This window comes from Protopterus annectens, chromosome 3.part1 (genome assembly GCF_019279795.1).
Source record: "Protopterus annectens isolate FY-2018-M chromosome 3.part1, PAN1.0, whole genome shotgun sequence".
Lineage (NCBI taxonomy): Eukaryota > Metazoa > Chordata > Ceratodontiformes > Protopteridae > Protopterus > Protopterus annectens.
In genome coordinates this window covers 73527168-73551984 of record NC_056732.1, presented here as the reverse complement: position 1 = coordinate 73551984, position 24817 = coordinate 73527168, and the positions used below count along the sequence as shown (strand labels likewise).

The 24817-nt window shown below is 34.9% G+C and overlaps 1 protein-coding gene across 1 annotated transcript in view; it reads left to right on the top strand.

Annotated features, from left to right (window-relative positions):
* Nucleotides 1-1378: 1378 nt before the first annotated feature.
* ANXA13 (annexin A13) overlaps nt 1379-24817 on the top strand; it is a 293708-nt gene continuing 270269 nt past the window's right edge. Inside the window, exon 1 of the mRNA XM_044066589.1 lies at nt 1379-1453. Coding sequence (XP_043922524.1) covers nt 1439-1453 — 15 coding nt within the window. The 5' untranslated portion in view covers nt 1379-1438. The remainder of the gene's footprint in view (nt 1454-24817) is intronic.

The following is a 24817-nucleotide window of genomic DNA, read 5'->3' as shown; positions in this document are numbered from 1 at the left end:
TTGCCTTCTTTTCTGCTACTTCACTTTTTCCTTCTTTTAATTTCTCTGGATATGTTTCTCACCAATATTCTTCAGGATTGTCTCCGCATCCTCCATTTCTATTTTCTCAGTAATGTCCCCCAAGAAAACATCTCCTTCATTTTATGGATCACTCTGTACCATCATTTCTTTAAGTAAATCAGCCCACAACCCTCTCTACTAGAGGGTTATAATTATGCAGCCATAATTTGCTGATTTATCTCCATCACCCTGGTTTCTTTGAAACATTTTCTCAGAATCCTGCACACATTCTCTGGTCTTGATATTTGGTTTCACCTTCATTTCTTTCACCACTCTATCATCTCCTTCTCTTTCCATCTGCCTCCATGTTTCTCTGGGACACCTCTGTGCCTGGAATAGAAACAGGAAGTGCTCCTCCAAAATGGGTCCTGCTCACAATAATGATGAGTAGGAGAACTTCCCTGGTTTCCTGGCCAAATTTCTTCAAGTCAGTATGAATACCACCTCAAGTCTCCCCTAAAGAAACCTCCCTAGAGGTGCTAATGACAGCATAATGTGCATACCTATTTTGATATGAGGATTACTTACTATGAGAAAAATTATAGATGTAGAACCATCTTAGTGGAACAACAAAAATAGTTTGCTTTTCTTCCAGTTCTATGATAGAGCAGTGGAATACTTTGTTTAATTTTAGTGACATCAACATTTTATTGCAGATTTCATATTCAAACACTCCTTGGCAGATCCCATAGCTAGAAATATTCATTGCAGGAGAATAATGTTGTTTTTATTTTTTATTTACTTATTTTTTTTGGTAAACCAGATACTGTTACAGTCCCCTTTAAGAAAAGAATCATTGAATCCTTTCCATTCATTACTGTTGCTGAAACTGTGGGTAGAGGGATTGGGCAGGTGTTAAGAAGCAAAATGCAGGACTCCAGGCATGATTAGATTTGTTTGCAGATCAAACAATTGATTTCCTGACTTCTGTTTCCTGGTTGCAGTGTAAATTAAATCCATCAAGTGACTTCAAATTGACCATTCCAACTTAAATGCATGTACCACTCATTCAAAGTTACTAAAAAACATAATTTATTTAAAAAAAAATTAACTTAAAGTACATTTACATTTAAATAGTACATTTAAAGTATATTTCAGAAATACAAATCTTTAGTTTGCTAATAAACATCTCTGCTGTGCAGAAGGTGAGTACAAATAGGTGTCTTAAATTACTTAACTAGGTGTGCTTGCATGATTCAGGTCCACTTAGCTATAGCTGTTTTAGTCACCATGGGCATGTCAAGTTATATATTAATCATGTTACTGATAAGAATTAAATGTGTGGGGGAAGCTTTCATAAAGTTAGACAAAGGGAACATTGTAGTCAGACGTGGCACAGTGCAAGTACCATCACTACAACAGCAGCAAAAATACCAACATGGGGAACATCCACGTAAGTAAATGAGCACTTTTAAATTGGAATATATGTTACAGTCACAGTACTCACTTTTATATTACACAGCAGCATTTTAATGATTTGTCCTCTATACTTTCCGTGTGTGTGTGTGTATATGTGTGTGTGTGTGTGTGTGTGTGTGTGTGTGTGTGTGTGTGTGTGTGTGTGTGTGTGTGAGTGTACCTATAGCTACATTAACTATTTCAATAAGCAAATACAAATAAATCAATAACGCTGTGGTATCCTTCAGTTCAAGACACGGACTGAGATTCTCTTATCATTTGTTTCACTTTATACAGAGTGTATTACAAAAGGATTCTAAAATGAAGGACATCACTGCAAGTGAAAAATGTATTTTCTATCCCATAGTAATGTAGTCAGTATATGATAAAAAGGAGACATTTTCTGAACTGATATTTAATTTCACAAGCTGCATACAGTGTGATATAATTAAAACTAAATAAACATTGCACCAATACTTTTTTGTTGCTTACAACCTTTAAAGAACACAGTAGCGTTTTAAATGGATAACAGAGTTTGATATTTTAATTATATTTATTATAATGATAATAACATTGATAAACATGTTGAAACAGTTATTTGTTTATTTGCTTATTAACCTGGTAAGTGCACCACTCTAAGGGCCCTTTGCACCCTTAACCCATGGAAGGCCAGGATATAATGTACTATAATAGTCTTGAAGAAATGCAGTGATTTGTATTCTTAAAAAAATACAGTGTTTATATTCCTAAACATATATTCCTAAAGGTAAAGAAGACGTGAAGCTTAACTAGAAAACATTTCAGCAATAAACATTTTACAAGCAATAGTATTTTTTTTTATTTATTTATCTTTTTTTTATCAGGTTGGTCCTATTAACTCACTGGTCTTTTTTAGGGGAAATCCTAAATAGTAATTATACTGACCAGGAATAATTTGGACAGGATACCAAGGAAATTCACCTCCTTTTTTTAAAAAACTGCTATGGGATCTTTTACATCCACCTGAGTTACCACTACTCAGGCAGATTGGACCTTGATTTAACGTCACATTCAAATGATGGATTTTTTTTGTATTTTAAATATTCTCAATACCCTGGAAAAACTTATGAGGGGGCTATAAGCAGGATAATATAATGATGTTCATATAAATCAAAGGAAACCAGAGACTTTTTTAAGGCAACCCAGGGTTAACCATTATTTCTGAAGCAGTGCCATTCTTAAGATTTAGACTTACATTATAAAGAAGGTTAAATAATGGCTAATTCACAGGTGTTCGGAATATTACACATACTAATACCAATTGTACTATAGAGTTTTGCAATTATATATATATATATATATATATATATATATATATATATATCGACAGACAGATAGACATAAATATATATATATATATATATATATATATATATATATATATATATGAGTGCAGTGTGTTTGGCTGCACATTGATTATATACACTGTTGAGTTAGGAGGGTTGTTCTGTCAAACTTCTGGTTCATTGTAGGATGCCAGTGTTTCTTTTGTAGAATTACTATACAGCAAGGAGTGAATTTTGCCTTTTCCCCATTGTTTTGCAGTCTCAGAATCAGTATATACATAATTAGAAGGGGGGGTGTATCCTCAACATGGGGGGTGCAAGGAGTTTGATCCTCCTGCAAAAAAAAAGATTTTTTTAATTGCCAAGGTTCATGCTTCACACATGTGTACCAGAGTGTCAGTGTACTGAGTTTTTACCATTTGTAATTGATGTAGTTGATGTAGTGTATACCATTCTCGTGAGTCAGTGATGTAGGGAAATACAACTGTACATATATGTATAGGTATATGTGTATGTCTATATATATATATATATATATATATATATATATATATATATATATGTATATATATATATATATATATATATATTTTTTTTTCTACACACATTTCACTTATATATCATACATTCTCATTTGCAGCACATCACTGGTTACCAGGTGTCAGGAAAATGTAAAAATGCAGTTTCAGCTTGTTTTATGCTATATTATGGAATTATAGATAAGATGTTTTATTTATTTGTTTGTTGTTAGTTAACTAGGATAAAGCACTGATCCAAACGGACCTTTTTCAGACTCAGACTTGCAGCACTGTTTGGTTAAGTGACTTGCTGAAAGTCACACAGTTCCAAGCAGTACAGTGGACAAAAACCTTATTCCATATTATACTTAGTATACAGAACCAGTACATTTATCCACAAAACACATAGTCTGTTGTTTTGTTTATTTTTGTACATTTTTTACAAAATACTGTTTTTTTTTCAAAGTCATCACAGTTGATGTTGTTATGGCATAGTGTATGCTATTATTATTTATTTTCTACTGTGTTATATTATCCTTTGAAAGATGTTTCAGCAAATTGTGTAAATCATTTTTTGGTATTCAAACTAGTGTATATATGTATATATATATATATATATATATATATATATATATATATATATATATATACATTTCATCAAAATTTAGTACCACTGCATCAACTGGATTTGGTGTAGTATTCTGTTTCAGCACAAAACTACTTTCTATAAAGCAAATAAATTAATAATATACATTAACCAATGTCACACTATTTAATGTTTGTTTTGTATACTGTCTGCCTACTACATTATAAATGCAAAAAACTGTATGTATATTTACATTTGTATCTATATCTAGGCATGTGTGTTTATCTGTGTATCTTACTTTAAATACACTTTAAATGCATAACTGATAGCATTTTTAGGGGGGAACTGAAAATATGTCTAGTACCTTAATATACAAAGGAATATAATCAAGAAATCAGCAGAAAACAGCATTACTTAGAAACAACAGGCTTTTTAGTTCGATGCATATTAACCGCCAAGCTGCTAGTATTCACATCCTGTTAAAGAAGGACCCCAAACCCTCTTGTAGAGTAGGACTGTTATTATTTGGCCATGTCCTGGCTGATTCTTCCTATTACTAATACTCTGAATTTAAGAAATCGACTGTATGAAAGGATAGCTTGTTCTGTGTCACCTGTGTGCTTCGAATATGTGATATTATAGTAATAAATTTTATTGGTAGTCCTGGTTTTACACTTCTCGTCTATGTTGTTAGAGGCCTGTACTCACGTAAGTATAATCCCTTCATGATTATAAAGCACCAAAAGAACAAACTCTTGTGTTACTAAAATGGAGTTTCATACCATCCCATATTATAGTTGCTACAGATAAGGAGAAGCCACTCCTGTCCTCTTGCAGTGAATGAAAGGAAGCACAAGATTTTTTTTCACTGCAACAAAACAGGCCAATATAATGAATTGAGATCAGCCATATAATATCTTCATAAATGACAAAACTCTATGCAATGTTTGTTGTCTTTGTTGATGGCCTTTAATAAAATAAATGTTGAAAATGAATCCATGTAGAGTTTCAGCTCAGGTCAGGGTTTGCTTCGTTGTCTCTTTCATCTTGATGCACATTTTACAACTTTTGGCACCCGTGGAACAAGAAAATATCCTATTTTGGGAGACACTGTATGTGGCCCTAAGAAGTGAATTAGTTTTTTGAGCTTCTGGACCACTAACAGAAATATGGACATGTATCTCAGTGGTCATTTTCCAGTCACCAAAAATTCCAAATAAAATATAGTTAAAAAACGTAACAGAATGTTATTATTATTTTTAACATGAGGAGTCACCTTGAGTTGTATCATGTAGTCCTTTAAACGCTACTATACACAGTTGTGTGACAGAAAAAGTCTTATTAAAATCTACACAAATAACTAAACTGTCTCTCCATACTTTGTGCAGAAGTAAAGCTGGTGAATAGAAAAGATGATATGATTGGTGGTTTGTGGGTTTTGACAGCCTATTATGTCACCCCAACTCCATGCCTTACCTGCTCAGATATTTTAGCTATCAAACACTTTACTGTGCATTCCTAAAGTATATCGCTTTCTTGTTCTAACCTCTAACTGTCTGAAATGAGTGAGATGATCATCTTTCACGTCTCGCTTCATACCTTGCTGTAATGCAATGATCTGTTTAAGCACCTCTTGTTCTGATTTTCTCTTTGCTTAAGTTTCATACTGGGTTGATTCCACTGCAGATCTAAATGTTGGTTTTTATCCTTTCATTATCATTTTATTCATCTACCTATTTACCCTGTTATTCATTTTGCATTGCTTTACTTCTCTACAATTACTTTTAGAACTTCCTCATGAAAGTTGCTATTAATACTTTACAAATGAAGCTAGATATAAGTCTATATATCGTTAGTTGTGACATCTTTCATTCACACATTAATATTCCTTTGTGCCATTACAGGTTTTCTCAAATATTGGCAGATGAGCTCTAAAAACTCAAGTTCAAAATATTCAACCAAAATACCCCAAACCAGGATCAGTGTACTTGTTAAACTTAAAAAAAAAAAAGCCGCACCAGAACACAACAGAGTCTTTAATTACACAAAGTTTTGAGCACTTTCATTCCAATTGAAAGGGAATTTTATCAGAAACAATGTGATTTCTACTTCCTTCCTTTATACACTTAAAAAAGGCACCAAAAACACTGACAGAAATGTAAAGGTACACAGACATTAAACTATCAAGTATTTCCCAAACTTCCTGCATCAAATATATATGCATGCTAAACACCAATAACATTAAATATAAAAGTAGATATTGTATAAAAAAACAATAGCAGATGTGTTAAGAATTAGTAAGCTGTAAACACATAAAATAGCTTATATGATCAATTGAACTATTTAAAAACATTTAGAAAAGTTTGATTATAGAAGTCCTATGACAGGCAGTCTGACTTAATTTTCAAAATAGGCTTGATAGATATTATGTCATTAATACCTGGTGGGGCTGTGGCATTTAATAAAAGTTGCCAGTGAAGCTCACTCTTCGTAACAAAGGTTTCCCAATCACCACCCCTTTCTTGGCATTCCACCTTCTCTAAAATGGTAAAGCCAAATTTCTTAAAATCCTTGCACACCAAAAAATGCTTGTAAAGAGCATCGCAAGAGTTGGGTTTACCAGTTACATACATGTGCTGATAGATTCTTGTCTGCAAAGGTCCAACAGATTTTCCTCCATAGAATGCTGGACAAGATAGACAGAAGGCTATATATACAACACCCTTAGTATTGCAGTCAAATCTACCCTTGATTGTAATCAATCTAGGGAAACCTTCAACAGAAAAACTACTGCCTTCAAAAATAAATCTACACTGTTTGCAGGTTCCGCACCGCTTCATGCCTCAACCTCTGGTAGAAACATTGTCATGACTCCTGCCTGTTTCTAGCATGATTTTAAAATTTTTGTTATTTTTAAATATATGTTATATATTTATATTTAAATATTCTAAATATTGTTTTTTTAGACATAAATAAGTATTGTTTTATTTGGACTTATTTTTTTTGGATGACAAGAGTTTGTGATACTATGCTCTAGTTTGCTATAAACATGAAAATTAATATTAATGAGCAAGAAACAAAAAGAACGCTAGTTGTCGAACCATTCAAAGTAATAGAAAGCACTACAAGACTAAAAACATTACAAGGAAAACTGGATTTAAGGTTTAACAGTAAACTGCATAAAATACATATTATCTCTACATAGTTTTGTTTAAATAAGTTTGTAGATAAAAGTGAGAAAGACAGCAGAGTCAGACAGTAAAAAATAGGGATTTATATATTTATTGACATTTGGTAACCGGGAAAGTCCGACTGGGTCAGAAACCCATTTTCAATGGAGGCCTGGGGAAAAAAGCTCCAACACTGATTAAAAAAACATATAACATCAAATTATACAGCATTGGACAGATTCAAGAGGTATAGTAAAAGATAGACAATATACATACTAATTTACATTATGGAGAGAAAAGATAAACATCACAATATATATAATATATAATTGTTGTCACATGTAGTACACAACCAGTACCTGCCAGAAATTCCTGCAACTCCTTCAGTGTTGCTGTAGCCTCTTAGCAGCCTCTCTGACCAGTTTTTGTCTTGTCTTTTCATCAATTTTGGAGGGATGTCCAGTTCTTTGCAAAATCACTGTTGTCCCATATTTTCTCCACGTTTTGATGACTGTCTTCATTGTGTTCCATGGTATATCCAATGCTGTGGAAATTTTTTGTACCCTTCTCCTGGCTGATACCTTTCCATAATGAGATCCATTTGATGCTTTGTAAGCTCTCTGCAAACCATGGCTTTTGCTGTAGCAGGCAAGTGAGTAAATGTCAGGAAAATCCTACTAGGACAGCTGAACTTTATTTGAGGTTAATCAGACTCTTTAATTGATGGCAGGTGTGTACCCAAAAAGACTGAATGTTGTAATTAAATCAAAATCTGCTTCAACAAAGTATTACTTTAAAGGTGTGTACACACAACAAATATTAAGGGTGTGCACACTTATGCAACCAGCGTATTGTACTTTTTTAAAATATTTTTCCCCCTAAGAGATTTGTTTGTTTTTCAATTGAATTGTACAGGTTATAGGTCACATTATGGGTGGGAAAAGTTTTGAAATGATTTATTGTGGTCTCATTTTTTATATCACAACAACCTGGCATTTTAACAGGGGTGTGTACACTTTTTATATCCACTGTACATACCCAGATAAAACTTATATAGGCATAGGAGAACATGCATACTGTACTACTTAGTGGGCAGTGTAACAACGACTAGAAGCTGGGATTAATCTTCATACCATCTGGCAGCAGGCTGTGAAGCAGAGATCTTACCACACAGCTAGTGTGCTAATTTTCTATTTTTATAAAGGTAGATGATGTCCTGAAATTGAACAGTAAATGAGTAAAAATATATATTAACGTACATATACATGAAAAGGTAAGCACACATATATATATATATATATATATATATATATATATATATATATATATATATATATATGTGTATATAGGCACACATATAGATTCATGGATGGATTCATAGATATTCCAAGGCCACTGAGCCTCATGACCATTCACGCCTTGCCACCCTCCATCAGGCAACACCTCATATATGCATGTAAGCATACATTTAATGAAAAAGAGGAGAAAGTAACAAAATAATTTTATGTTTTGTGTTAAGCAAGACTGGAATTCTTTGCTTTGGTGGATTATCTCTTGACAAGAAACAATGTCCAGCTCAAAATAGTAAACAAATGCCATTTCTTTAATAAGGTGTTTGTTTTACATTGACAAAGGAAGGAGGAGAATAACAAACCAAAGACATTTTCAGTGACTTGCTCATATGTTCAGGAAAGCCTTGACTAGTGCATTTTTGTCAGATTATCTCAGTCAAGGGTTTGTGTAATCCATTTAGGTCTGGTCACATAAATAGACTTAATATTTATACATATGATAGCAAGCCGAGGTGGTGCAATGGTAGCATTGTTTCCTCACAGCAAGAGCTTCTCCTGTTCGATTCTCGGCTGGAGTGCCTTCTGTGTGGAGTCTGCATGTCCTCCCTGTGATCGAGTGGCATTCAAAAGACATGTGTGAATATGCGTGCCTTCGTTGAAGGTTGGGTGTCGAGTTGGCAACTCGGCACCATAAAAATCTACTGCCAATCATTAGTGGACCGGAGTTCTGCTGTGGCGACCCCTAACCAGGAAAAGACAAACAAATATTTATACATATAATATGAATCACACAAATCTTTCAAACTTCATTTCAATATTTTGTGAACCAGTTATATGTAAAAACCGCATCATAAGAACCTGTTTTCAAATGAATATGTTTTTATTGCTATAACCTCTGGTAATATTTTCTCCCATATGTGATCAGCCATACTCAGACAGCATACACTCCAAATCCAGTTTGTATGTTATACATACAGTATGACACAAACAAGAGCAATGAACCTTGTTTTTCTCCTTTCAAGCCACTGTCTCCATTTTCTACATCTTAGACACTCCTGTTTGTATGTTTTTACTTCTATTTCAGTAACAATGCACCTCTTTCTTAACCCTGTTTACTGTATCAGACAACTCTCACCTGTATCGTTCATCCACTTATCTTGTCTCCTCCACTCTTTTCTCTGACTAGACTCCACGCTATAAGACTTGCCTACATACTAGTCCTTCCTTACCTATTCTCCTATATGTTACCATACAACTATTATAATACATGTATTTTAAGATAAGTAGTGTGTCTTTTTTTAAGCATGTATAAGATGAATAATATTCTCCTTGTATGTTTTAGCTTATATCTATATTTCTAATTTGTAACTAATTGCAGTCTTTGTATCTGGAGCTTTTCTCCTTTTGTCTCTGCTGAAAAAGGGCACCTGCCTAGCCAGACTAAACCGGTTAACAAATGGCAAATAGATAAATAAATAAATAAGTAAATAAATAAATACTGGATGCCGTCAGATGATGTTTTATATTTAAATTAATTGCTTACTCTGGTATATCATGGAATCTAAATTTCATCACCCAGTCTAAATGGGTTATTTAACTGCATATGGAGTACTGACTGGAAATATTAACAAGAAATAGATAGTGTATGGCTTTATCATTTGAGTTAACTAGAACAGCTAATCTGAGGTTGAAAAATATACAAAGCTGCCATAAGTATTAAACAGGCTGATGTGTAAGGAAACATGCAAACCTGCGTTCTTCATTAAATAAATCATTTACCTTTGGGCAGAGGCACAGTGGAATTTCATCACCTAATCTGAACTGAACTGCAGCTAAGGATAAAACATCATGCACGTCAGTCACCTATCACTAAGCCACTCGAGTTCCACCCAATATAAATAATACTTTGCAACATCAGTGGCAGAAGTAAGAGAATTCATTTTCCTCCAAATGGGAGTATCTATATGCAAAATGGACTGTATTTCAGGAAGCTGAGAGTGAAGAGATAATGCAGATTTAATTACCATGAGTACCAGCTACTGAAAAATGCATGTTGATCATTATGAGAGGCTGCCCTCTCAATTCTGAAGAGCTTTCTTCCATTCATATTCAGAATTTATGGCCTTTAATTATATAAGTACAATCAGTATTCTAAGATTTCTTATTATGATAGTTTTATAACATTTTATGAACAATAGCCATGTATTTTCACAACCATGTTTCAGCATAAAGATAATTTCATCATAAATTACTCAAAAAAAAAAAAAAATATATAAATGTCGAATGGCACTACATCGACTGTGCTATAGTTGAACACGGAAGTTCGAAAATAGTAATGTCGACGACAAAAAAACAATCTAGGACTGTGTTTTAACATGGGTCGAGGTAGGGGAGATTTTTGTAGTTCTGAATAATACTGAACACCTACCTTGACCCATGTTAAAACCATTCCTAGATTGTTTTTTTGACGTCGACATTACTATTTTCGAACTTCCGTGTTCGACTATAGTACAGTCGACATAGTGCCGTTTGACATTTTAATAGTAAACCATATATATATATATATATATATATATATATATATATATATATATACACTGTATAAATATATTATAATATGTAAAAAAATGTATAAAATGCTACTGAAAAAAGGAGAAAACAGCAGAAGCAGTACATTTTTCTAGCAAACCATCTGTGTATTTTGTTATCTTTAAGATTAAAAAAAAGGAGGGGTTATGCCAAAAGATGATGAGTTTGAGTGTAAATATTAATGATGACTCTAGCTAACAGTGTGTGTGTGTGTGTGTGTGTGTGTGTGTGTGTGTGTGTGTGTATATGTGTATATATGTCTATATATCTACATAATATATATATATATATATATAATATATATATATATATATACCTGCGGCGGTGGTGCTGCGGTAGTGTTGTCGCCTTACAGTAAGACGCTGTCTGGTTCAATTCTCAGCTAGAGCATCTTCTGCGTGGAGACATGCGTGAATAGGCATACCTTCGTTGAAGGTTGTGCGTCAGGCCTGGCAAGCCGGTACATAAAAATCAACTGCCAATCATTAGCTGACCGGAGTACCGCTGTGGAGACCCCTAACCGGGAAAAGCTAAAAGACACAAACAAATATATATATATATATATATATATATATATATATATATATATCTATATATATATCTATATATACACACACACATATATATATATATATATATAAAATATATATTTCAGCCAAACTCAACTGCGATTATTCATTACTAATTGATATATATATATATATATATATATATATATATATATATATATATATATAGTTCATTAACATATAGTCAACAGTCAAAACAAATTCCTACCTTGAATGTCGACTACAAACTTCAACTCAGAATGTTGAAAAGGTCAGAATGTTGTAAACACACTTCCTGTTGCAGATCTGGCCTTTCACAACATGCCTACATAGCAGTCCGACACCACACATCCTGTGCCATGATGATTTTGAGGGGGGCAAGCCCCCCCTGCTCCCTCCATGGGGGGCTGCATCCCCCACACCCCTGCAAATTATATATTCCAATTCCATGATCACACTACAGTGGGGAAAAGAGTAACTTTCCTGATCCCCATTGTACAGCGATCTCTAGTTACAAAATTGAACTCATATGTGTGAATGCACTGTGCATTTGCTGTACTGGGATTTGCACAACTGAAGGTTCGGCAACATGGGTTCAACCAACCATAATTCGACAATCCGTGTTCACCAAACCTTCACTTGAAATTGTGAAAGTCAACATATATATATATATACACACACACACACACACACACACACACACACACACACACACACACACACACACACACACACACACACATATATATATGAAGATGAGTATGAATGTAAATACTTATGATGATTCTAGCTAACACTGCGTGTGTATGTGTGCATATATCTATATATCTACACTATATACATATATATATATATATATATATATATATATATATATGTGTGTGTGTATACACACACACACACACATATACATGTATGGAATATGTGCGGCTCTGCAATGTTAACCATGAAATAACTGTTTACTTATGATGACACATGTGACACCCATGCACTGATCCAGTAATCAAGGAGCCTCAATCCTCACCACTAACACCAGTGAGGGGCATCCACATTGGGAAGGATAACAAGTATAAACACAGTAAAGTAGAATTTCCCTTACGAGCACACAGAGATCACAATCAGTCTGGGGCTGGTTTCTCCCTTTCTTTCCAGATCCCCAGTAAGAGTCCCCACTGGCACATCTATAGGGTACAGATCTCAGTCTAGTGGTCAATCCAAAACCTCCAGCACCCTCTCTGTCCCACCAGTGCTTCGTGTCCCTACCCAAGTAGCTGACACACACAGACACTTTGAGATATGAGTTATACACAAACACTCAGACACTCCTAGGGAAGGCTGGCCCAGGTTCTCCAGCTATGTCCCCTTCTCTCCAGTCTATAACATAGAAATCACTGCCACCAACCACAATTTATCAGCTACTAATATGGCCCTTACCAAAGGGTGTCCAATTTTGCTGTGCAATATGTTTGTTATCCAATTAGTAAGTGTGACGAACAGCAAGACTATTGCAGTGGCTTGGACAGTATCACCAAATATATGCAACTGCTCTACAGCTTAAATTATGTCTAGACAAAACAGCCATGGTTGAAAGGTTTAAAAATATTTAATAATAAATAAAAAAACACAAGACAAATCTCATCAATTCAACACAGTGCTAATCAAGAGTTCAGAAATCGCAGGAACTTTAAAACAATATTGTAGGATAAATAATGAATGAGGTAGTTATGGAAGAAGTGAAGCTAGGCAGTCCACTGATGTGTCGCTCTGGATATCTCCAAGATAAATAAATCCAAATAAAGCGTAGATTCTATAATTCACAAGAACAATTTATTGCAACGGACAAGCGCTTTCGCTAGACATAGCTTCTTCAGGTCACTTTAATAAATGCAGAAAAAAAGATTCTTCAATATATAGGCATGTCAATCAATCAAATTAGGAAGCAATTACAAATTTAAAAGGGAAATAAAATATACATAGTGTGTGTGTATACGTCATGTGAATCTAAAAACATATATATATATAGCTGAACTAAACCTATGAAGCTGTATATATAGAGGGGGTTATATAAAAATAGTTGATAATATTCTACTTGACTAGTATAAATATAATTATAAATATAATTATAAATATAATGGTTTATACATCATCAAAAAATACTAGTGTTCAAACAAAATGCTTAAAAAATCCTCAAATGCTGCTATCATAATATGGTACATGGCATTCCAGGTAGAAATCTCTGACAGTACTTAAAACATGTCTTGGTCAAAAACAGGATATATGAATAAGCAGGGATAGCATATATAGAAATAAAAGCAGACAATACATTATCATATATATTAATACATATTCCTAACACATAAATATATAAATATATATATATATTCCTAACAATTAAATATAGATATTAAAATGGTTTATAATATAAAAAACATAGATGGTAAATTAATACAATAAATTATCAAGGCACTAAAAAGTCATTAAAAGTCATTGCAGGAACGGTTCCATAGTACTATCTATTACCTGACAGAGACATGTAGATATATTTTTAAAAAATATATATGTATATAAAAAACCTTGATCGAAAGGCAAAACACATCAGTTAGAATAAAAGATATGTAAAGAACACATTATCACAAAAACATCAAAATTATATATCTGTACATGTCTGAAGATATTGTGTATATATATCTCAAATAGATATCATAACTCACTGAGAGGTATATATACATATAAATTTAAATATAAATATCTATTACCAAGGGGTATTTGTATATGATAATAATAATCATATTGATACTCAGATCACTTAATGTTTCTCCGTTTCCTGAGTCTAGGTTTTATCGGTGCTCTTTCATTCAAGCCTGACCCACTATCAGCCCTCAATCGAACAATCCAATCACTCTCTTTACTCTCAGTGTCACTTCTAATATCACCACCTCTCATACTAGGTTTTAGAACTTCAAGGGCCCTAAACAAAAAAGTGTGTGTATCATCATAAGCATTAACATGCTTGGCTAAAGCATTGTGTAGTGACCTTTTCCTGATATGATACACATGCTCTCTTATTCTATCCCTAAATTTCCGATTCATCTTTCCTACATAGAAACTCCTACAGATTTGACAGACTGCAAGATAAATCACATTACTTGTCATACAGTCTGCAGTAGCTGTAGTGGTGAAGATACGTTGTGTATCAGGATGTATAAATTCAGATTCACAATCAATGTAGTGACAAAAATTACATTGCCCACATGGGGCAGTATAGGCTGTAGTCATCTCAACTCTCTTATGTTTCGAATAACAAAGCATTCTCTTAAGGTTCTTCTTATTCTTGTATTGAAATTTTGGCAGTTCACCAACTATTTCCTTTAGATCATCATCGATCTGCAGGACTGCCCAGAATTTGCTAATAATATTCCTGATTTCAGAATGATCAGAGGTAAAGGTTGTTGTAAATTTCACTACAGGGATAGTAGTAGATGAACTCTCTTTCATTGGACAACCTTGGGCAGTGGGTCCAAAATATGGCATAGCTGTGGTATGCCTTAGGTCTGGTATATTTTGCATATTATCATTCACTTCTTTTGTGTCATATCCCCTGTCAATTAATCATCCCTTAAGGTCCTCTAATTCCATACAAAAGCCTTCTTCAGTTGGATTCAAACGTGAAGCTCTGATGGCCTGACCTTTAATAATATTTCTAAATACAAATGAGGGATGCATACTCAATCTTAATAATAGTGAGTTACTGTAGCATGCCTTCCTAAAAACACCTGTGTTAATCAGGCCAGTGGGTAATCTCTCTAAAAACAAATCTAAAAATTCAATCCTGTCCGTCGAATAGTTCATGGTGAATCTCAGGTAGTTAGTTAGACTATTCATTTCACTCAGTAAGAGTTCTAAACATTCCGGTGTCCCCTTCCAAAAAATAAAAACGTCATCCACAAAACGTCGAAAAAAGGCTACATGTTCTCTGAATATTTCAACATCAAATAGGACAGTTTCTTCCCAATGGGCCAAAAACATGTTTGCATAGCTATTAGCGCAGGGGGTCCCCATAGCTACGCCGTCGACCTGCCTATAAATAGTGTCATCAAATATGAAAATGTTGTTCTCTAGTACTAATTCTAAGAAATGTACAACCAGATCTATCTTGACAGCACTATAGTCACTATGCTTTCGTAAATATTCAGTAACATAAGTAAGGCCAAGAGTATTCGGAATCACAGTGAACAAAGATTGTATATCAAGTGTAACAAAAATATAATCATTATGACCATCATCATTCTTAATACATTCATAAAAATCTAACAGAAATTGTTTGGAGTCTCTCAGGACAAATCTATTGTCATTTAAGATGGGTCTCAGGTTTTTTTCTATGTATACTGATAGGTGTTCAGTGACCCAATCATGACCAGATACTATGGGCCTCATAGGTGGATTCCGGGCATCCTTATGAATCTTTGGTAGTCCGTGTATAACTGGAATCAGGGGTTCTTTAATTATCAAATATTCATATAAATCTTTCTCTATCAGACCACTCATATAGATATCTAGTAGTGTATTTTTTATTAATCTCATAATATCCAAAGACACATCTAGGGTAATCTCTTGATAAAAGTTGTCGTTCAACATATCCTTCATAGAACTATGATAGTGCGGAGTATTCATAACCACCAATCGACCACCTTTGTCGGCGGGTCTGACAACTATTGTATCATCATCCTGTAGCTTCTTCAGACTAAGCCTTTCACTGTGTGTGAGATTGTCTTTCTTACACCATTTCTTATTCCTAGTGTCATTATAGTAATATTTATATAGTTCTTCTTCTGTTAGACGTTGGAAAGTCTCAACTAAAGGATGATTTATGGGGACATATTCACTAAGATTTTTAAAAATGAATTCCCTATTCGTTTGATCTCTAGTGACAGAACCTTTGTAGAGTAGTTTAAGCATAACATTTCTACAAAATAACTTTAAATCCACCATAGTCTCAGTAATCACACTTCTACATTTTGGAATAAAGTTCAGCCCTTTACTCAATAGTTTTAGGTCATCACAATTTAATGCCTTATCAGATAGGTTATACACTAGCGTCTGTCTTTGTTCCACATCCTCTTCAGGGTTTGGTCCTGTGGTAAATCCTCTGACAGTTTCCTTTTCTGTCGTCCACGACTCATTGAGCGTGTACGTCTGGGGCCCTTCTCTAGTCGGATGGGTAAAGGAAAAGAAACATTTAACCCTGTCTCAGGCAATGAATTCACTAATGTACTCTGTACCTTAGGTCTAACTACAGTATCTATTCCATGATCTTTGGTGGCTGGTTTGTTTCTAACAATCTGTATTTTGGGATACAAGTTCGTTTCAGCATGCATACTGGGATGCATTATATGAATTACATCATTGGAATCATTACTTTCATCAGTATTGAATGTATCACTTATAACAACATTAGAATCAACGTTATTAATAGAGGCTTTGTGTAGTGCAGCTATTTTCTCCCTTTCATCACCACCTTGTAACACAGATGAACCATCCTGCCTATTATTAATAACTGTAGAGGTGTAATTAACAATGCTAGCGCCATTGTCTGTGGCAGTAGTATTGTTAGTAGTACTCACATTTGGCACATTGTTATTCATACAAGTCTTATCGTTTGTTGCTCTCAAATCAGCAGGTGCAGTTCTCACAGAGTTCAAACTGTCATAGTTAACAATCCTATGATTCCTATATACATTCTGTCTAATATTATTATCACCTGGTATATTACTATGTACATAACCATTAGAATCAGTATTATTAACGTTAGTATTATTATTAGATCCATGTCCATATCTGGGCCAAGCAAAGACTTGGCCCAGTTTAAAGTCGTTTAAGTCTCTAATTATTTTATGCCTTTTCTGTTGTGACAGTTTCCGTTCAAAGGCCAAAACACTGTCTAAAAGGTTTTCAAATAAGGGTTGGACAATACCTTGTGCATAGTCCTTGAATATCGTAGACTGCTTCATATTTATTTCCTCTGCTAGCGCAGTTTCTTCTGGCCCAAAAAAGTTTATCAGTAGTTCCAAATATCTCCGACTGGTCTCTAAATTTATCTTCTGCCATGCGGTTAGAAGCTCAGGGTAATCGCGACCCTGGCTTGGCATATTAAATATGCGCAACCCTCGAGGCACGATGCTGTTATCGATGCAGAACTGTAAGTGCATACGTTGCGCCTGGAGCCTCTTTAGTTTAAAGAAGCTCTTCTTGGTTTCATCAAGGAGTTTGTGGAGTCTCTCCATGTCGGCGCTTTCGGCAATGATGTCATCTTTCGGCGCCAAGCTTTCTAACTGCCATGCCGAAATAGCAGTACATTCCAAACATTGTTTGAATCTCTTCTGAAGGTCTGCGTTCCTCTGGTGTTCACCTCGAGGGACGTAATCAAGTTCTATGTTGGCCATTATTCAAATGTAAAAAATAATAAAGTATCAGATTTACGATCCGCTTTGAATAGATGCAGATTCAAACAAGATTGATTAAATAAGTGCATATAATGACTGTCCGCTCCTGCAGTTGGACTGTAGAGTAAAAGAAAAATAAATCAAAGGTAAAAGGCAGTCCCCCTGACAGGCAAACACTCCTTCCAAAAAGGTTTAGAGGATAAATAATGAATGAGGTAGTTATGGAAGAAGTGAAGCTAGGCAGTCCACTGATGTGTCGCTCTGGATATCTCCAAGATAAATAAATCCAAATAAAGCGTAGATTCTATAATTCACAAGAACAATTTATTGCAACGGACAAGCGCTTTCGCTAGACATAGCTTCTTCAGGTCACTTTAATAAATGCAGAAAAAAAGATTCTTCAATATATAGGCATGTCAATCAATCAAATTAGGAAGCAATTACAAATTTATTGTAGGATAGAATATTGTAGGATAGTCTGACATAAATATAGAAAACATGTAGACTAATCTGGCTAAATTCTATATCTCTAACTCTAAGGGAAATACTAAAGTCTAAGAGCCTACTTACAGAGCAAAGCAAGTGCTGATGAGCTGAAGTTAGCGTCAGACAAAATCCAAAATGCTCAGTCTTTTTCTCTGAGAAAGTCTTAAATTGATATACACATTACTGCTGAGTCATTTCACATTACATCATATCTGACACCTCTGCTGAAGTTTCTCAGGCTCACAGAACTCAAAATTTAACTTTTGTTTGTAATCTTGCACCTGCTAGGAAACCAAAGCAATAAAGGACACTGTACATATAAAACCTAGTAATTAACACTTGTCCTAAGACAACAGAATGAATTTCTTAGTCCAGACATCCTGTCTCCGAGTTTGAGATCAAACAGTCACAAAATACTTCACTTATCAGCTTTCTTTCAGCAGGGTGCACTGTGGTTACATTTTTGAAGCTCAGAACATATAACACAGTTATTTACAATGACAAAGAATTATCTACAAAATTCTATCTAGCTAGGCTGGCAGCCTTCACAACAGACAAAACCAGAAGTTATAAAATCAAGTTCATTAATCTTATAGTACTCGTGTATGACATGAACTAGGTCTGCAAATATTTTCCTTAAAAACTTTTCATTTTTTAATTATCCTTCCTCACTTTCTTCTCAGTGTGTGATACAGTAATCATGTCTTTGTGTAAGTTATGCACTGAATAGGATTTCGAACAGTTTCTATATGCTTGATGAATGATCTGTCTCGTGGGTGGCTTTATACTCCATGACTGAGGGAATACTTAAGTTTTTATGGTGTTGTTTTAGTAATGTATTGAGGGTTATACTAGGATATGTTCATTTTATAGGCTAAGTATTTTTTTATCTAGTGTAATCTTATTTAATTTAGCACTTTACACTTCTATCCCTTTTGGTGGTATAATGTTTTCTTATGGCTGGTTGTGGCTGTGATTTTTATTTTTTATTGTTTTATTTCAAAATGACAATTTTATTTTCTAAAATGTCATTTTAAGACTGTCCTTTTCTCTGCCCTCACTATTCACACAGTGCAGTTTGGTCAGTTAGCATGACACACCGAGAAAGTCTGATTCATGCAATGCAAATATTGTATTTGGGAAACAAAACCCAGGAAAGCAGTACACAATGAAAAGAGAAGCAGGACAATGACAAATAAGGAAAGGGGCTGGGAAGAGGTGGGGTAGAATGGTAATCATATCAGGTGACATATATGTGAGAGATCAAGTATAAACTTACTGAAATCTCACTTACAGACTTACTTTTCAAGCTGGATGACTAGATTTCCTCTTGTTATACCTCCAGTCCCTCACTCCATTTCAAGGATCACTATTACAGCAAATAGATGTTGTAAGTATCATTCTGAGGTCCCATTTAATATACTAATAATCACTGACTGATTGAGGGTGAAGATAGATGTATCCATGGCAAGTATGGCTTACTAAAGAGGGTAAAGCCAGAGTGGGTAGATTTCATTGAGTGGGTAAATCCCCCCCCCCATTAATCTACTACAGCTGGACATTAGTAACATTATAAACTGGACTTATTTTAAAAAGACATACTTAGCCTTTTTAGTTAGATAATTATTTTATGCATGGAAATTTATTTTACAGTTTGTGTTGATAGCATTGAAATGATTCTGGGGAGATGATGTAAATGTGTACACTATCCAGGCATATGCTGATGAATGTGTGCACACATGCTCAGTACAGTTTATGAAACTTACCATGCAACTGTTTATTAATTAGTACTTAAAATAACGAGTTTATAACTTTTTGTTAAACATTAGCAAAGAAAGGGGGCTATGACATCACACCAGTAGTCATAGATTTTTTTAATTATGTTTTTCTGAACTTCCCTCTGATCTAGCCGTAGAGGCAAATTCAATTCTGTTTTGTGTAGTTTCTCACACCTTAAAGAATTCCATTTAGCTAATTCAGTATATTAATTTGTAGCACTGTATAACTGTCAAGAAAGCATTGTCTGTATTTTAGTTTCGGTTAGACAGTGCCCTCAGCCCACAGGCAGCATTTTATGCAAGGTTAAGACTTTGTAAAATGGTTTGAGAATGAATGCCTGGCTATCTAGGACTCCCAAACAGATGTAAACTTCCACTTTCACTGCAATTACTCTATTCAGTTCAGGAAAGAAACTGTACCTTTCCATTTAGTGTTCTGCTGTTAGTACTTTGATATCACATGGCCTGTGTTGTGATCAACTGTTTCAGACAGAAACTAGGCTGCAACATGTTTTTTGTCAGTGTCTATCATTACATTCATCTAATATTGTGGCATACCTTGTGTATGGTGTATTGAATTGCTTTTTTCTGTTTTCAGCTCCTTCTCTTTCCATGGTCTTGCTGTAAATTCATATATGTGTTTGTAAATATGTACACTTACACCATCCAATCAGACTATTAAGGTTTTTTTTTAAAAACTTATTTCAAAGCTATATCTTTTAGAAGTTTCCTGATGAAATCTGTCTTTTGCCAGTGTCCTCGACTATTCACTCACTCTAGGCCATTATTGGGCCTTCTATGAAATAATGAACACCACTCTGACCTCTGCAAAAGAAAATTCCAAGGATAAATACATTAATGGACTAAAGAGAGGATATACAACCCATTTAGTAAAGCTAAGATTTAAGCTGGATCTAGGACACCACAGCACAGAAACGTTTATATCAACTGTGCTCTACCTAACCAGGGTTCAGCTAGTGGGACCTATGTGCGGGAGAGGCTTATGTGTGATAAAGAATGCCCGATACCACTGCCATCTTTCACATCCTGAAAGGAGAGAGTTGGTGGAATCCTTCCACATCCTGAAAGGAGGGAGTTAGTGGAATTCTGCCACATGCAGACTACTATTTGTGGCCCTAGTGCATGAAGTGAGTCCTACTGAGGAGTACTTTTGCAGTCTAGTTGAGAATCACAAGTATGTATGGAAGTGAATTCCCAGGCTGGGCTCAACAAAGCAGGCAATGCACCATGTATATTGACCAACAAAGGAAGAGAGGAGTTTTACTAAAAAAAATCCTATAAGCACTACAAGAAGATGTGTGTGAATCCTTAGTTCATTCTTAAGAGTGAAATGTGTGCATCTGTAAGATAAATTGGGACTCTATAGTTGAAGAGGCATAGGGTAAAAAATAGAAGATTTAAGACTTATCCGCTGTGACAACTGGAATGCCGCAGTTCAAGACATCATTGGCTCAAGCTTTGCAGCCTAGTAGTTTACTGCTGAGTAACCTGAATAAGGATGCTGATTTCCAATGACATCACTAATCAGCTTCACTACAATAAAAGAGTCATATCCTGCCAGGCATTGTTTGGTAACAAGTACTTCAAAAATACTAAGTGTTCTCTCAGAAGGAAAAGTACCACGTGGTGAAAAATGTTAGAACCAAGAACATCATAGAAGATGGTATATATACAGTATGTATGACTTCAATTGTTCACTAACAAAGAGACGTAGTTTTGTTTCATGAAGCAAACACCAGGTACAGACTCACACAATACTTATACAAATTCTCCATATACTGGCAGATGTCCCTGACAGCAGGTTGGTACTTAAGACAAGAAAATGTAAGAGGAAGGTGAACAGACTTAGGTATGATGCTATGTTGTGACACATAGAACATAATGAGCTTCAATAATTTCAAAAAGATAGTCATCATCAGGGCACTAATCAGTTTATACATTATTTTACAAAAAATAGAGTCTTTACAGGTAATGCATGGACTCTATAAAAGAACTAGCAAGCATACCTCTCAACCTCTGTGAGCAAGAAATCCAGACAAAGCCTAAAATAATGGGGGGACAAAGGCCCAAAAATAGGGACAGATTTTAAATATTGTTCTTATAAACTTAGAAGGTTGCTAGAATAACAGGATTTTTGTTAGTATGCATTTTGTGAAGGATACAAAGTCAAAAACTCAAATAAATGTCATTATTTAGTGGCTTCAGTCTTCAGTGATTTGTCAGAAAAACACAAATTTTCTGAGGAACAGGTAAAAAATATGAGACAAGAATCTGGACATTCTGCAAAAATCTGGACAGTTGAGAACTATGGTAGCAAGCTGCTAAAATCTGATTTAATACAGCACTGCACGTAGTTGCATGCCATGAGTGTTGAATAGCAACCCTTTCTGATTACATTTGGTCAGCTGCCAGCTCCTATTCACTATGACTTGTTGTGACATGTATGTAAGCCTACAATGGGCATTGCTCCTTGGGGAATGCATAGAAAAGTATGACTCACAGATGGCTTATCTCTAAAACCTAAGTTTCAGTTTTACATGATAATAATTTCTACGCTTATCTGTGTATGAGAAGTGGTTGCATTATTCTCCATGCTTAATTTCTCACATACCTGAAGAAAAAGCTTGGGGTAGATGCTAAGGTAAAAGGTCACGGTGAATAAATTTTGGTCCCTCTTTTATGCAGCTTATTACCACTAAGGAGTAAAAGCTGGCTGCATTCAGCTTGTGCAGGCCACCTCATCTAGCCTTGGGCTTACATTTAAGATAGAGTAGTAGAGAATGGATGAAGTTATACAAGTTTGCTTTACTACAGCATTTTATCTGTTCAAATGGTACAATGTCTAAAATGTTTTAAGCCTCAGATACCAAGGCCAAGCAGTCTTCAGGCTGGCCTGGCTTGAAATCATGTTATACTTGGAAAAAATATTTACAGAGAATTCACTGTCCTTTCTAAATATCAGAACAAGAAGCAACTCCACTCCTTATGAAACATTATTAATGTAACTATAAAAAACAATCACTATCACAGTATTTAAATAGTATAACAATTACATCCAACCAATAAGCATTTGACAAAGCTACATGTAATTAATTAAATATGCATCAGTTCATAAACTGGATCAATTCCTGAAAATTCTGACTAATTGCAGGAACTGACACAGTTTAGGAACTGGTGCATATTTATATTGTTTGTTTTTAAGGTATGATGAAGCTGTATGCGAAAGCACTTACCTTTTAGATTTCATTCCAGATTAAAGTGTTTTCTGATTTAATAACGTTCATTGTTTATGACCGTTTGGGCCATGTTTTTTTTTTTATGTGTTGACTCCACTTCTCTTCTTAACCACTATGTATTTATCCTTGTAACTGTCCTTTTGACATTGTTAATTTTTTATCAATACTCATAGGATAGTCGACACTGTTAGTATATTTGCAGGCTGACAAACTGCACTGCACTACCTTCCAGAGGTTGATGTAGCATTGAGAGTGTGACACCCCTGCACTGGCCCAGTAATCAAGGTGCCTCAGTTCTCACCATTAGCACCAGTGAGAGACGTGCACATTGGGAGGATGACAAGTACACACACAGTAAAGTACAAGTTCCCTTAAGAGCATAGAGAGATCACAATCAGTCTGGGGCTGGTTTCTCCCTCTCTTTCCAGATCCCCAATAAGACTCCCCACTGGCACAGCTATAGGGTCAAGATCTTAGCCGAGTAGTCAAGCCAAAACCTCCAGCACCCTCTCTGTCCAATGAGTGCTTCATGTCCCTGCCCAAGTAGCTGGCACACACACCCTTTAAGATTTGATTTATATACAAACACACAGACACTCCTGGGGAAGGCTGGCCCAGGTTCACTAGCTATGCCCCCTTCTGCCCAGACTATAAAGTAGAAATCACTGCCACCAACCACCCTTACATTTCAGGTACTAAAAGGCCCTTACAAAGGATGACCAATTCTACTGTGTAATGTTGCTATTATCCAAATGGTAAGTGTGTCCAAGACTAAGGCTCTTTAAGAGTGGCCTGTACAGTGTTACCAAATACATGCAAGTAATCTAAGAGCTTAAATATCTCTAAACAAAACCAGCCACAATTAAAAGGTTTAAATATATTTAATAATAAATAATAAAAGCACAAGACGATACTCATTAACTCAACAAGTGGCAGCAGAGTTCAGAATTGCAGGAAATATTTAAAAACAACATTGCAGGACAGACTCCCATAAATACAGAAAACATCTAGACTAATCTTACTATTTTCCTATCTATCTCTAAGAGAAATCACTGTACCTAAATCTTACTTACAGAGCAAAGCAAATGCAGATAAGAAGTGCTGAAGATGGATGTGTTCAGATCCAGAGCCAAATACAAAATGCACCGACTTTCTCTCTGAGATAGTTCTTAAATTACTAACAAACATTTCTGTTGGGTCATCTCAGATTACATCATTCTTTTTACTTCTGCCCTTAGTTTCCAGGCCAACAGAAATCTAAAAGTTAGCACCTCAGTGTCAGGAATACTTATTTCTTAGAAGCTGACACTTATCTCTTAGAAGCTTCCCTGAAACTGGAAATCATAAAACTGTTACACACTTTTGCCTTT